Source organism: Betta splendens, chromosome 19, assembly GCF_900634795.4.
Source record: "Betta splendens chromosome 19, fBetSpl5.4, whole genome shotgun sequence".
Lineage (NCBI taxonomy): Eukaryota > Metazoa > Chordata > Actinopteri > Anabantiformes > Osphronemidae > Betta > Betta splendens.
In genome coordinates, this window is record NC_040898.2 from 14,492,250 (window position 1) to 14,507,932 (window position 15,683).

Genomic DNA, 15,683 nt, shown 5'->3' on the forward strand with positions numbered 1-15,683 from the left:
GGTCGTGAACTGGACGCAGTCACGTTCTGTTGCCCAAAAATTGGTGTGCTTTAAAAAATCAGACCGTAAATTTTATTTTACTTGGATTTAAAGTTAAATCCACGCCCGTTGGTTATATTACTAGATCTGTTATAAAGAGATTAGATTGCTTTATTAAAAAAAATATATATAAAACCTAAAATGTGTCAATCATGTCAGAAAAGCAGCTGGAGGTAAATTTAATGTCCAGACTCTGCGTTTTGACGGGAAAAAATGCAGCTAATTAGTTTCTTCGTCCCGTACAAAAGTTTTCTGAACTCTCCGCACACGCTCCATCTGAGCGCGGAGGATCCCACGCTTAGCACCGCCCACCGCCGCCTCTCATTGGCCCGCCTCTGTCAACAAGCGGCTGCGTGCTGACGGTCTGTGCAGCCATTGGCCGCCGTTGGTGTCACTCCGGCGCCTGTCTCTCTATAAGGTCTCGTCTTCCAGCCACAGCTTTGACAAACGTGAGATGAGCCCGGAGCGGCTCCGCGGAGCGTCTGTTGCAGCGCGGCACTTTTCCATGTTGTAGCTATAACATGATGAAATATTCTTCAGCGCCTGTTCCCACCTGGATTTATGATTCGTTTCGATTATATTTACACCGTTCTCTTTAGTTTTTATTTGTATTTTTAGTTTTAGACCATGCGCGTAATTTTGCGAGCGTTGCCGCGGTGCCACCGGGAGTGAGCGAGGCACTATGCGCCGCGGGGACATGGTTTTCACCCGAAAGGCTTATGGAATATAGCCCGCTCTGTCACAGCCTGCATGCCTTCTGCTCCAGCCCCGTGAAGAAGAAGCTCGTTCTGCTCAGCATCATGTTTCTAATCTGGGTCTACATGCTGTACTCCTGCGTGGGCTACTGCTCCACCATGCCAAGTTCGGTGGCGGACGGGTACCGGGCCAAGGAGCCCGGTTCGGCGGTGGGCAGGAGGACAGAGGGCGGCAGGATGGACGTGGTGTCCAGACTGCTGGCCGCGCCGCAGCCGTGGGAGGACGTGGAGAGCGACTACGAGGAGCCGTCCATCAGAACCGCCGCGTCCCGAGACCTGCTCAATAACGAGCTGGACGCGGACCGCGCCGACGAGTGGGACGAGGCGCGCGGCGCGCCTCCGAGAGCCCCGCAGCCCAGCGCCATGTCCAGCTTCTCCAACGGCTCCGGCAGCAAGAAGCTGCCGCAGGCGATCATCATCGGGGTGAAGAAGGGAGGCACGCGCGCCCTGCTGGAGTTCCTGCGGGTGCATCCGGACATCAGGGCCGTGGGAGCGGAGCCGCACTTCTTCGACCGCAACTACGACAACGGGCTGGAGTGGTACAGGTACGACCGGCCCGTTTAGCGCCGCTGCGTCCGAACCACGGCCGAGAACGTTTATTGGACTTTTCGAATGATTTAATTAATAATTAAACAGATTTATGGTCGTGTATAACATTTTATTGCCGGTGTGAATTTATAGCTTTCTCATTTTATTGTTTCGTCGAAACAGAGATTTTGTAGTTAAATTCCACAACAGCAACAAAAAACAACGTTAAAAACTAAGCAGCGAACTAAATCCAAAAACACAGATCTGATCCTTTTTTAAGTGAAATGTAGTTTTTATTCTCCTTTTTATTTCCAGCATTTGGAACATTTTCCATTCTGGAGACTTTTGCAGCCTCCGATGCACGGAGGATCTGACTGCGTTTTTGCGCACGTGCCTCTGTTGGTTCACGTTAAATTAGATCGTAATTGTTCGTGTGCAGACATTTTTTAATCATATATGTAATTTGTTGCTTATTGTTACTCGAAGGCTGCACTGACATTACTGTCAGACCGGTGCTTTACTGCGACGTGCAGTGATCTCTATTGGACACTGTGCAACATTGCACCTTCCCCCGATCCGCAATTCTGACTTTTTGCTCACGTTCAGTTATGAATTTTAGCTCATTTGCATGTTTCATGAAGACCAAGACACGCTTTTAGCTGATTGATTCTTTTAAATCACGAGGAACGGGCTTCGGATGCGTCCGTTCCCTGTTGCACCGCTGATGCGTTTAGGTGAAGGTCTATCTGGCAAAAACGGACTCGACGCACAGTTTTAAACTTTGAAGAACTCACTTTAACATGAGGCGTTTACGGAACGTAAGTATAAGAAACGCTGAAAATAATTTGGGAATCGGAGCAGCTACACTTATTATTTTAAGACTCGTAAAATTAACGGTCTTTACTGGGGCTGAATTGTCTCAGGACTAAAACCTGCTGCTGCAAGAAAGAAGGCGAATCTGCAAAACAAAGTGAGGATCCTCCACACAACAAAAGCGCTGAACACGTTCACAGGTCAATAGACAAACGTTCTCCCCGTCATTTACACCACAATGTGTTATACAAGCAGCTAAAGGACTCAACCTTAATGACTAACAACAACCACATTTTTTTTAAATACAACGAAGATACCAGAAAAAAGAACTCTTCCACTAGGTCTTGTAAATGTGTGATTGTGCATTTATTCACAAATAAATAACTGATCTGGATAAACACGTTTATTATTTAAACACCCGATGCCAGAGCAGAATGTTTAATATGAAGTTGAAGAGATTTAAAATTTATTAAAAATGCTTTTGGATTCCGGCTGAATGAACAGATCTGCTCTGCACATTAAATATGCGAAAAATCCAGCGATGTTGAACATAACAAGGACTAAAAGAACCGAATGAGGCTGGAAGCAAAGACTGAGTTTATGTGAAGCTGTGATTTACTGCTACAGCTTTTGGCTGAAGTTTCTGACGCTGTCATTTTTAATCTTCCACCTGATTGTTGGATGGAAAAGTTGCTGCCTCATGATTAGTAGGACGTAAATTCTAATATTTGTAGGAGTGGAAGTCATGACCTGAGGTTTTCTGTGGAGAGAATAGAAGCAGGATTCAATGCGACTCCCTTCAGTCCCAAACAGCGTGTACGAGTGCAGCGCTGTCTCAGTGGGAGCTGGTGAAGCAGCCTCTGCTTCTAAAGGCCTGTTCCTCCGTTGCTGAGGAGGACGTCTGCTGCATGACACTGAACTGTAATCAGCAGGACGTGATGTGAAGGTCGCCAACGTTTGTGTGGAAACTGGAAAACATCTCGTTATTTGTTAATTTGCATCTTCTTCATGACAAGAAGTCGTATTGTGATTTTTTTTTTTTTATTTGTGGCAAAGACAAAGACATGATTCGTGCTTCTGAGCGAGGGTCACGCGTGAAAAGGTCCCAAGAAAACTAGTCGCAGCTCGACTGGCCAGAACCGGGCCCAGCGTGATCTGAGCCCCGGTTCCTAAAATACATACGGTGAAGTTACCTTCAGACAAATAAGAGTTTATCGTTTTCAGCAACGTGAGCATTTTGTGTAGCAACAACCAAGTTCTGTATTTTTTTAAAGTCACATTTACGGTATTTGTGTCTTTGTGTCTTTAAAAGTTGTGGAGGAAGCAAAGTTGTGCAATTCTCACAGAAGATACAGAATTGTTGAGAAAGTGAAACTGGCAAATAACAGTTGATTTAAATCAGAGGGAAAAGTCACGAAGCAAAAGCAGCAGAAACAGTTTGATGCGTGTCTGCAGCTTAAAGGAGAGCAGTCAGTTCTGTTCTGTTTGTGAAAGCGCCTTTTACTCGGTCCCGACTCCGCTCGGGTCGTGGTGCATGTCGCTCTCTTCATGCTGTTCCGTCCTGTTGGCTTCGGGGTGTAATAACTGCTGTGGAGCGGAGGCCCCGGCCTTCGCTCGCTGTCAGAACCCGTGTGACGCTGAGTGGAGCCTGTGGAGACGTTGCTTCAAGACAGTTGAAGAGTAGTTTGACTCACGAGTCGCATCTAAACAATGAAAATATGACTTGGAGCTCAAACACATAATATCCAGTACTTATGTGACATGGTTTGTGAGACTGACGGGCCTGAACCGGCGCCGTCCGGATCCAAGTTCGTATCAGCGCTGATAAAACCGAGCAGCAGGGTCAGTGAACGCCACACGAGGACCAGTGTTGAAGTGGCTCCTTCAGAGGGAACATGTCGCTATCGGCGTGTGCTGTCTAAAAGCCGCTATCTGGAGGCTCAGGCCCGGTTCTGGATGGGTGCACTGCCTTTGCTGCTTACCACAGGGTGCTCCTGCTTCCATGTAGGTGCCTGACCCGCTTTCTCCCCTCCAGAAGGAGCCACCTGGTGTCGGACCAGCAGAACGCTGCCGTTTGCATACATTGTCGCTGGATTTCCAGCCGAGCCGCTCCTCCGGGAGACGCGGTATTGATCGGTCAGGCTTGATTGGAGCTAATGTGGAGCCGGGCTGAGGGCTTTTGACCCACGTCTGCGTTTGCTGACCAGCTGCTGGACGCGACACGCCCCTCGGGGGGAACAATGGCGCGGCGGGACCATTTGAGTCCACGCTGCCATGTGAAGCTCGTCGGCAGCTGACGGCGCCGTCGAGCTCGGGTTTCGGCTCGTTTCCTCCTTCCTAGACGTCGGAGGCTCCGAGCTCGCAGCTGACGGCGCAGTCACATCAGCGTTGGCCAAAGCGTCCAGCTCCGGCCCCCAGACGGGCGGGCGGCGTGAAAGCGGCCCCTGGCTCCCCCTCAGGACCCCCACGGTCCCGCTGGCCTCGTCCGGGCTGGGCGGGACCCGCTGCAGGCCTCGCCGTCCCGTACAAGGCCCTTCCTGTCGGCCGCCGAGCCGGCGCGGGCGCCGCAGGGTGGAGGAACGGTGAAAAGGCAGCTTTCATGGCCAAATCATGAGTGGGTGATTGTAAACGGGGGAGACCTGTGGAGAGAGGAGTGGCAGCGCTGCACTGCAGCAGCCGGTGCCCCCCATTATTCCTCCCAGTGGTGCCCAGTGAACACTAGCCACACAAGCGGAGACAATATGGCCGCCGCAGACAGGGACCTCCTGCTGGAGCGGAGGATAAAAGGCACAGGGGCGAACAGGAAGCTGCTGTCACACATTCACAGTCGATGGACACGTTTCACAAAGGTCCGCGCTGCAACACAAGGCACACAAGCGTTTGTGTGTCTTGTCCTGCGAAGATGAAGTCAGCAGTCAAATGCATCTGCCGGAGTCACGTGGAGGAGGAGGAGGAGGAGGAGGTGCAGGTGGAGGCTGCACAAACCTTCCCTCTGTGCAACGTGTGAACTAAAGCATTTTTAACAAGGTGAGAATTTGGATGTTACACGTTTGGACAGAACCAGACGTCCTCCCCTCAGAGTTAATGGGCCTCGGTGCTGGATAAACACCCCAAACAAACAGGCTGACGGGGCTTCGGCCGTTTTACAGGCAGGTCACTGCTTCCTGAGGAGACACGGTGCAGGAGGTGGACCTGCAGAGCTGTAGAGCTCCACTCATCCAGGTGTGGAGTCCCAGAGGTGGCCATTAGGGCGCTGAGGAGAGCGAGTGCCTGTGGGAGGGAGGAGCAGGCGCTCAGGCCTCCGGAGCTTTCCATTAGCGCGGCAGTAAAGGAGCAGAGCTCATTAGAAGCTGCTCAACGCCAGCCGCTGCTCCCAGAGCTGCCGGGCTGCGAGGACACTCACCTGGCCGCTCCAATTACCCTGTGCCACAGCTCCTGTCCCCTCCGCGCTTAACGAATCAGACTGAGGAAGGAGCAGCTAGCATCCAGACGGAGCCTTTATGTGGTTTCCCTTTGGTTGCTTCCTCCTGCTCTGTGCAGCGGGTTGGAAGACAAGACAGCAACAGAGGCCGGTGAGGCCTGTGGGACAGTATGATCAGGCAGATCTGGGATCAGATCCACTCCCGGTCGGAGCTGTGAAGCGTTTGGCAGCTGCAGAAACACTCTGAAGCTGTTTCTCTTGCTAGTAATTATCTTGTCTTCAGGCTGCTGCTGGAAGATTGTAGCCGACAACACGTAGACACGAACCCAACGATCGCCTGAGGAGGAGCCCCTCCTTCCTTCTCCAGAGACGAGCAGGTGACTTGTCACGACTGGTGCCGTCATTACTTAATTGAGCTAATTACACGTTAGCAGCAGCAAGGTCGTCTTCGGGAAATTTGTAAACCATTAACTTGCAACACAGCTGCAACAGGAGCCGAACGGTGCAGGAAGATGGATGTGCCGCTGAGTGACGCGCCGACGGGAGGAAATCCCCTCGTTCTCCACCTGCCTTCAGAAAGGTGCGCTACGGATGACAGCCAATTCAAACAGGATGCAAAGCAGCGTCTGGGGAGCGGCGGCGGCGTGTGCGCTCCTCTCAAGTCTGTTTCATCTTTTATTCATCTGCGCTGCAGCGAGATCAAGGAGTCACGCGCCGCTCGCTGCGTGTCAAGTGTCAGGAAATCAGCGGCTGATTCCGCCCCCGCGCCGGCGAGCCGGGCTCCACCTGCAGGTCCTCGTTCCCCCGGTCGCGTCCCGATACTGATGTGTGGCCGGTCTGATGTCACGCTTCCAGATCTCGTGGTCTGGTCGCATGTCAGACGAATCGTCAGGCTTTTCCAGCCACTTCCAGACAGGAAGGCCGAACAGCAGCTCCAGACACACATTCATGAGGGGAAGGGAGGAGTTGTGTTTTATTTATACCACAGGGCTCCTTCTCCTCTCATGCAGCCTCATGCGCTGTGGTTCCGTGCATCCTACGACTCCACGCATTCCATGTGCCGAGGTGCCACCGAGCAGCAAACCTGAACATATTTTCCGTCTCCGAGTGTGAGGCGCTGAGCTTGCGGCTCGTTTGCTGCGGTGGTGTCTGACACAGGCTTCGCCGTTACAAAGTGGCTCCTTCTGTTTATTTGTTCTGCTTCTCTGGTGCCTGTCGGTGCCTGCAGAACCGGGCTGGACCGCGTGCGACTCCCCTCCATGCGATGCTGTGATAAAACGCTCCGCTTTCTCCAAACACGACTCCCTTCCTGTGAAGGCGATGGACGGACGGGTCGCGGCTCGGCCTGTGCTTGTTTACAAGGGTCAGTGGATTCCCAGGCTGCTCTGACATCAGCAGCTCCTTGATGGAGTGAAGGGAGAGTTGGTTTATCAGCCGGTCCGAGCTGTGTGTGAGATTCAGACTCTGACCTTTGACCTGTTGGCTTTGTTTAGTAGATGCTGTAAAACTCGAGGCTTTGTGCGCTTGTGATGCGTTTTATTTTTCACTTCTCAGCAGTAATGCCTTTTTCCCTCTGCGTGGCTGAAGCACGTGCTCCATCCAGGTCTGAGGATGTGCTATTAGAGCGGCCTGCATTATTAATCCTTCCAGCAGGCGGAGGAGTCGGAGGGTTGGGGGGCTCCCAGTCAACCACCTTCCAGTTTCCAGTGACACCATTATTCAGTGAAGCCTGTTAATTTGAAACCTCAGGCTCCGGAGCCGATGAGGGTGCAGCCGGGCTCGTTATGTGGGTGCATGTAGAGACTCACTTGGTGCGAGGCCCCAAACACATAGGACACATTTACAAACAGGACCCTTCATCACGGGTTCCTGCAAGATCTCACGTATGAGCAGAGACCTCTGGCTCTTCTCATCCAGGAAATGAGCTGTCACAAGCTCCGAGTGGCCACATACTAACACTCCACCGTCTCCTCCCTCCCTGCATCCGGGACACCAGCGTTTATTCCTTTAATTTACAGCCCAAGCCGTGCTCTGTGGTTAAATCTAGTGTCGGGCTGCAGGCGGAGCGCAGCATATTTCAAAATGTCTGGCTCCTGTTTGTGCCCAGATGCAAATTAGAAAGTAATCAGTGAGCTCTGCGAGGCAGCGCTGGCTGTTAGAGTTGATGCAATCAATCATGGAACATAAAATGCATTTTGTTAGAATTTGCCTGCTTCAAGGGCTGAAAGATCAAATGTGCAACATGTTGAACGTGATTGAAGTGGGCTCAGGATCCTTATCGCTCCGTGGGAGTAGAGGCGCGTCTTTGTGTTTCCCTGGACGTTCACCATCAGTTCATGTGAAGGTCCTTGTGGGAGAAAGGGAGGCTTTCAGTGCGTTTCCCCTCATTTCCTCCCTGTGTCACTGACAGCGGTTAAATGTTGGTAACGATGCTAATTCATCCTCCTTCATCCTCCGCTCAGTGTGCGCTGCTGTTTTAGGAGGCGCTGCCTCTCTGGGAGATGACTCTCACCCCAAGGTCTTCAATCCATAGAAACCACCCTCGGCTTTAAACGCCCATAAGACTGAATCCCTCGCTGCTCTGGTGGAGACAAAACGTTCTCCTATTTGCTCTTATTCAAATAAACAACCCCTGATTTGAGATTCAAATGCTTTCAGCTTCCCGACATGTGAGACAATTGAAAACCTTTTGTAACGAGCAGAAAATTGACAGACTTGCCAAGTAGCTGTTTCCTTTTGATGCTGTGACACAGACGGCTCGGTGGCAGCCCGTTATCATCGAATCAAAAGTGACAGGAGGGAGACGCGGCGGGCAGAAATAACCCTCTTCCTGCCTGCGGCTCGTCTCCGGTGGGATGAGGCCTCTTCAGACGCTCGGCCGGCTCCTCTTTGATGCTCTAGTGTGACAGGGGCGTCTGCTTTGTGTCCTATCACTGTTTGTGGCCTGTCCCTCAACTTCTTAAAGGGCAAAGGTGCAAACCGAAAAGAAGCGGCCGCTTCTCTGCATTCATGGCCGCTTCCTGGCTGATACCCGACATTCCCAGCCGATACCCGACATTCCGCTTCCCGGCCGCTTTCTGGCCGCTTCCCGGCATTCCCGGACGCTTTTCAGCATCTCTGACTGCTTCTCGGCATTCCCGGCCGCTTCCCAGCCGATACCCGGCATTCCAGGCCGCTTCCCGGCATTCCCGGCGGCTCCTCCTCCTGCCGGAGCGACGGGGGGAAGTTTGCCGTTTGCCACTCTCGGCACACGCTCCACTTCAGAGCTCCTCCAGGAGCTCGAGCATGCGTTGAAGTGCTCCACTCAGCACCCACCCGGCCTCGCTCTCCACCCTGCCCCCGCCCCCGCCCTCCTGCCCCCAGCCGCTGCCCCGCTCACCCCTCTGCTCAGGGACAATGGCTCACTTTCAAAGGAAGGCAGGGGGAAGAAAGAGGAGCCCAGTGTCACAGAATTGCCTGTTTGCTGACAGAATCTCTAAAAGCTGCACCTCATAAATCAAAAAACAGCATAATAGGCTTTGTTTCTCCAAGAGCTACTTGTCCCACTAAAAGTCCCTCCTCTGCGCCTCCTTTTTACCTCTTTGCAGAGAGAGTGGGCAAAGTCAGAGGTGGAGCTTTTTTATTAGGGGGCCTCTTCTGCAGATTTAGCACATTTTGGGCTTTAACCACCGCCTTTCTCTGAGTTTTATGCTCCTGCGACCCCCAACGCTCCATCGTTTTTAAAGGCGGCTTCTCTGAGCTCGAGCGGCATAATCTATCACTATGCACATTGTATCTCAGGCCTCCTCCCCGTCTCCGGGCTGCATTGTCATGTTGAAATCGGATTATATGGGCAGCGGTTGGTGTGTGGCTTAGAGGAGGATAGAAACCTGCAGCCAGCATCATGGGGAGGACGGCGGTGACAGAGGTGATGGGCTGTGGCCGAGGCATGAAACCGCTGGGTCTTGATTCAATAGACTACTTCTGGAAACAGTGGTGCTTTCCCTCCATCGACTCCATTCACCACCGAGGTGTCAGCAATCAACAAGATATTATCATAATTAGATCACTAGCGCGACATAGGGATTACACAAATCTGCCAACACCATCTATGAGCTATTTCATTCTTTGGGCTCTGTACAGTTTCCCTGCATGGTCCCTTCTTCGTTGCACCAGATATGTGCATTGATGGAGGGGGATGCTGCATGAATTAGCCATGAGCTAGATGGACATGAACTAGATTCCAGTGTATCGCTGGCGAAACCCGGGCTCTGGCGAGGAGCAGAGAAATGCAGACTTCTACAGCGTTGAACGCGATCCTAAGCAAACACAGACATCACACAGGTTCCTTCCTCCTATCACCTCCACCATAATCCAGCCCAGCGCTAAGCCGCCACTTCTAAACCTGGTGTGAGCGAGTGTTTAAAACCCACTGCTCCTCGGTGTAACAGATCTACGTGACTCAGAACATACAGGTGCTGGGAGCTGATCCAAAGCAGGAAAAGAGAATTCCGATAATCCCACACAGCAGGTTAGCTGCAAACCAGAGCCAGTGTTAACCCTGCTGTGGGTGAATTCAGGCATTGGAAAGTCTTAAATGTTTTCCTGTGTGTGTGATTATCAGTAAACAAGGCTTTTCTGTTCCGCGTCAGATGTGAGATCTCCTGAGTGAGGGAGCCTGTTGATGTTGGAGAGCTGCCTGCACTAATAGGTTTTCAGAGCCTATAATAAGGCTAAACACAGTCATTGAGTCATTGATTACAGAACACGGCAGCTCCATCAGCGTGATTGCATTATGCAAGTCTCAGCGCCGTACCTTTCTCCTAACCTCCCGTCTCTTACTTTATTCTGCAGGGACCTGATGCCCAAGACTCTGGAGGGACAGATCACTATGGAGAAAACCCCAAGCTACTTCGTGACCCGAGAGGCTCCGGCCCGGATTTCGGCCATGTCCCGGGACACCAAGCTGATCGTGGTGGTGAGGGACCCGGTCACCAGAGCCATCTCAGACTACACCCAGACGCTGTCCAAGAAGCCCGACATTCCCTCCTTCGAGAGCCTCACCTTCAAAAACAGGACTACAGGGCTCATCGACACTTCGTGGAGCGCGGTCCAGATCGGCATCTACGCCAAGCACCTGGACAACTGGCTGCAGTACTTCCCCATGGAGCAGATCCTGTTCGTCAGCGGCGAGCGGCTGATCAGCGACCCGGCCGGAGAGCTGGGTCGAGTGCAGGACTTCCTGGGGCTCAAGAGGATCATCACAGACAAACACTTCTACTTCAACCAGACCAAGGGGTTCCCGTGCCTCAAGAAGGCAGAGGGCAGCAGCAAGCCCCACTGCCTGGGTAAAACCAAAGGCAGGACCCATCCCAACATCCACCCGGAGGTGGTGCAGAGGCTGCGGGACTTCTACCGGCCCTTCAACATGAAGTTCTACCAGATGACAGGACATAACTTTGGTTGGGATTGATGAATATTTTAAAGACTATTATTTTTCCTTGAGGTTGTTTTTTTTCTTTGTAATTCAATGGCAAGATGTGGAGATGTTGCTATATATATGTAAAATGTACAGAAATCTATTTTATAATAATTTATTTTTATTTCTAAGCAATTAATTCACTAAGCTGCCTAACCATGTTTGTACATAACATCCGGCCCAAATGTTTTTAACATTCCTCGTTTTAGCTGTGAAGACCGTGGTCCTGAACCTCAGTGGACCTTATGGTGCTTCACAGTGCTGATGGTCAGCAGCGCCTGAAGTCGAGACGAGGGTGGAAAAGGCAGATTTACGGGTACAGAGTGCTCACAGAGGAGGACATGCATCCATGCGGGTCGTCATTTCAAACCGCGCCAGCGCCAGCGTGATCCTGTGCTTCACTATAATGTAGCTTCCATTAGCTTCGGGCTCAGCTACACACGGCATGTCCCCTCTACGCAGGCAGATCAATGGGCCTAATTGATCCTCATTGTGTCATCCGTGCTTGGCGTAAGCAGCTGTCCTTTGATTCTCAGTGCTTCTGCTGCCTGCTCTAATGAACGACCCATCCATCAAACGCTGGGTCCAACCTCAGGACCACGGACGGGCTCATGGTAACATTATGCTAATGGGGTAAAGGTAACCAGCAGATCAATGGAGCCTCCACGCTCTAACTCCCGATTAGAAGCAGGGTTGGCTCAGGGCCAGAGCTCCTCCGTCCGCTCAGGTCAAAGGTCGCGCAAAGTCTCAATCAAATTTCCTTGAGAGGCATTTGATTTGTTGCCAGGAGCAGAGCGAAAGCTCGGGTCAGAGGGAGTGTGAGGCAGCAGGAAGTAGGAATCTAGATGAGGGTTCCAGCTTCTAAGCTCGCTGGTGTCGCCAGTAGACCGTCCATGGCCGTGTACTTTATGCCTTATTCACAGTCACCCTCCAAACTCCCATCTTCATCTTCCCACTGTGGGTTTCAACTCTCCACTTGGTTGATGTCTAGTGTCGCTCACCGTTGCTTCTCTGCGTTCGTCTTTCTACTTGAATTCTCGATATGCAAGCGGGAGTGGGTTCCTCGGGCCCGGGAGGCAGCCACGCTGCGCTCCACTGTGCTATGCATGCTCAACATGGAGGCCGCTCTGGAAAAGGGTTGGCAGCATCGGACGAGGCCCAGACTGAATGTACACAGCTTTTCCTCACACAAACGCTGGAGAGCTCATATGTCACAGTTCGAGTTGCGGTTTATTCCTTTTCACGTTGAGGAAACATTGTGCCTCTTTCACTCCTGTCGCTAAATTACATACAGCTTTCCATTCAGAGGCTGCCTGGTTAACCCTTAGGCCAGTCGCTGGTAGCAGGAGGCTGGAGGCGTGTAACACTGTACTTTTATTTTGTAGTGCCACCCTTTACTGTCACGCTGCGTAGCTGATGATACTGGTGGTGAAACGTAAGCCTTCGTCTCCTCTTCCCTCTTAGTGCAATGTTTGATGATCAAAAGCATTTAGGACGAGCTCCCACCTTCCTGAAGGACTCACCCCCACGGTCTGCTCCATGCTGCTGCGTTGGTTACGGTTGAGTTTTATTCAGCCTGTTTGTCTTAGCCACATATAATATGTATTTAGACTAGCAGATCTGTATGTACAAAAACCCAGACCGAGTGTAAATCAAGTATTTTGTGTATGTGAATTAATTTTACACAATGCAGAAGCGAAATGGAACAGACATTTCTAAATGATCAAATACTGAACATTCATAATATTTCTTTGTATGAAGAAATAAATAAAAAGTATATATTTTACCAAAATGCTTTGTGCTGAGGTTTTTTCATTTAAAGTCATATGAGAACCAAACTAGGTGTGAAAAACATTCATTCAGCGTTTCACAGCGTGGCCTGACCTTTGACCTTCAAAGATGGCCGCGCCTCCTTTGCTGGAGGATTCCCTACGTTCACCTTGTTGCTGCCTGGTTGAAGCTGTGACGTCACGCAGCCGCTCGTCCTGGACGTTCTGACGCCACAGGCTGCTTCCTCGCACCGAGGTGAGTGAGTGCTCACTGTTTGAGCCACGTCGCTCTTTATCTGGGTTTGGTTTCATTGGGTTTAGCTGAGATGAACGTCTGCTTTGGTTTTAAATGATGATGTTTTCGCCTGCTTGTCGGCGGTCGTGTCTTCAAGCAGAGGCCTTTTTGAAGTAAAACTGCATTTTGCTTGGGCTGTTGGATGTTTTGACCTGCAGAAACTCATCATGTGATAAACTAGAGCAGAGCAGACCCCAGATCAGACGGCGCTGGGCTGCTTCATCATCAGCATGCGCTTTGGTCCCCTTTGTGCTTCAGACTGACAGCAGTAAATGTATTCAGCGTCTGACAGCTCTGTGTCGACGCGTCACATCAGGACGGCAGTGAAGGAGCTGAAGTCAGCGCCGGCGGTGGGGCTGAGCTGAGCTCCGCCTCCTGGAGCAGCGGGGGGTCCGCCGGGCGGCAGGTGAGCTGTGTGGGAGGTTGGCGCGCTGCTAGCGGTGGGTCTGCCTCGCCGGAAATGCCCCCTCACCCACACCCCCACTCGCTGTACAAGCAGCCAGTGTTTCCTCACGGCTCATAATGAGATACACCTCCAGGGCTGTTTGTTTACAAGGCTCTGAAACACCTCCGTGTATTAACAGGGGCCCATTCACAATAGCAGAGGTGGCGCGTTCACAGACCTGCCCGCGGACAGAGGTGTTGACATCTGCAGCTGATTCTTCCTAGAGTTTCTTCGGCCCTAAATAATTTACTTACAGATGGGTGACGGATTTCTGCTTCGTTCACAGGCGACAGCTGTTTTTAGGACTTTAGGATTTTGTCAATAATATTATTCATGAAGCGTGCGCTCCACAGCTCCATCTGATAAACAACCCTGTATTTTTACTCCTCCGCGTGCAGCAGTGGCTCCTCAGACTCAGATCTGAAGCTCTGTGTTGTTGTTCTCAGGGGCGTCGATGCTCCACATCTGACTGACACATCCTGCCAGTTGTTTGCATGCTCCCGTTCGGTTCTGTAAACAAAGCTCCCACAGCAGGAGCCGGCGCTGATTTGGATCCGAGCCTTTCTGCTCCAGTTTAATGTCCACTAAGTCCAACTTTATTATAGATTGCTATGGACAATTTTTCAAGCCAAATAAGCTCCACATCCTTATTTTTAGTAGCTGAGCGTTGCCTCCAGCCCCTGAGGAAGAGAAGCGTTGTAATGAGTGGAACATAGCAGAACCCCCCACAGGACGCCTGCTGTGATGTAGTGGCAAATAAAACCGTGGATAAACAGTTTCCTTCCTGCCAGACATTAACCTGAGGCGACGTCTTCTCACAGAGACGCGTACGTTAGCGTTGTGTATGTGTGAGACACCGGCCTGTTTGTGACCAGCCTGTATGTGTGTGGGAGGAGCCTACAGCTGATGCAGCTGCAGCTGTGTGTCAGAGGCACCGCGTCAACAGAACCGTCAGCAGGTCCACACACAGGTAGCGACTCGTTCCCGTCTGACCTCAGCCTGGATATTTACGAGTCTGGAGCTGGATAATTGCTCAGCTGGAGCAGTGAAAGACGGGGGACAAACAGGATGTGGTGTGAGCGATGGAGGAACAGCCTGGCGTGCTCCTCTGCGGGCCCCCAGCTTGTCTGAACCCAGGCAACCCGTATTAACCCACCGCTAACCTGATTAACCTGTTCGCGGGTCCAACAGGCGCAGATTCGGGGCTGATGGATTCTGGGATGGCAGCCAGAGCAGGAAATGGGTGGAGTAATTAACAGAGAAGCTGCTCGCTGACGTTCACAGATGAATCCTCATTGTCACCGCGGTGCCTCCCGGCGCTCACGGGTCCAGGCGGCTGCTGCTCTGGGCTTTGGGATGGGAACAGACACCTGGCAGCCAACTCCCTGTTGAGCCCCCTCCTCGCCCCGATCCTCCCCCCTCCCCCCTCTCCCCCACTCCCTCTACACCGGTTTGCTCGGTGGATTGTTTGATCACATTAGGTTCAAGCCGCTGCAAAGCAATTGCACAATATCCAAACATCCTTGTCACATTGGGGGGGGGGGGGGGTCATTAAAAATGCAACTGTCTTCACAATCCTCCTTTTAGAGCTCTTCTTCAGGAGGAAATGGAGGCTTCACACGCGATCCTTCATGTTCGTCTGTCCACGTCGTCCCCACTGAGCCAGATAGAGTCAGGTGTTATTATTATCTCAACCGTACATGCGTTTGAGCCATAAGACACAATGAAAGATAACTCACCAACATAATGTCATTTAATATATAATATATCCGTTTGACTAAAAATACCCGAGAAGACGCGAGCCCTTGATAATGAACCTGGTCGATTTGCTTTTGCTTCTGTGATCAGAGGCGATCGCTGGTTTTCACCCTCTGAATCGACAGCAGATGGATAAAAGAACGCAGCAAAAAACAGGCATCGCGTGGATTTAAATATAGACGCGCGTACGTACAGGTGTGGGTGGAATTAGGAGCATAAAGACGGGCCTGTGCACGCGTCTTGAAAGGCAGGATCGTCTCGGTGGAATTCCCTGCAGAAGCAGCAGCAGCAGCACACATCAAACGCTGAACTGCTGCTTCACCGGCAGGAAGAAGTTCCAGGCGTCCGTTCCATCTTTTTTCTGGGTGGAGAAAAACATTCTGCTTAGAAATGAAGAGCTTG

The 15,683-nt window shown here is 51.5% G+C and overlaps 1 protein-coding gene across 1 annotated transcript; it reads left to right on the forward strand.

The window, feature by feature from the left end:
- Window positions 1-497: 497 nt before the first annotated feature.
- hs3st3b1b (heparan sulfate (glucosamine) 3-O-sulfotransferase 3B1b) lies at window positions 498-12,817 on the forward strand. Its single transcript, XM_029134770.3, has 2 exons — window positions 498-1,339; window positions 10,390-12,817. The coding sequence occupies exons 1-2, from the start codon at window positions 759-761 to the stop codon at window positions 11,006-11,008; spliced, it is 1,200 nt and encodes a 399-aa protein (XP_028990603.1). The 5' UTR covers window positions 498-758; the 3' UTR covers window positions 11,009-12,817.
- Window positions 12,818-15,683: the final 2,866 nt, after the last annotated feature.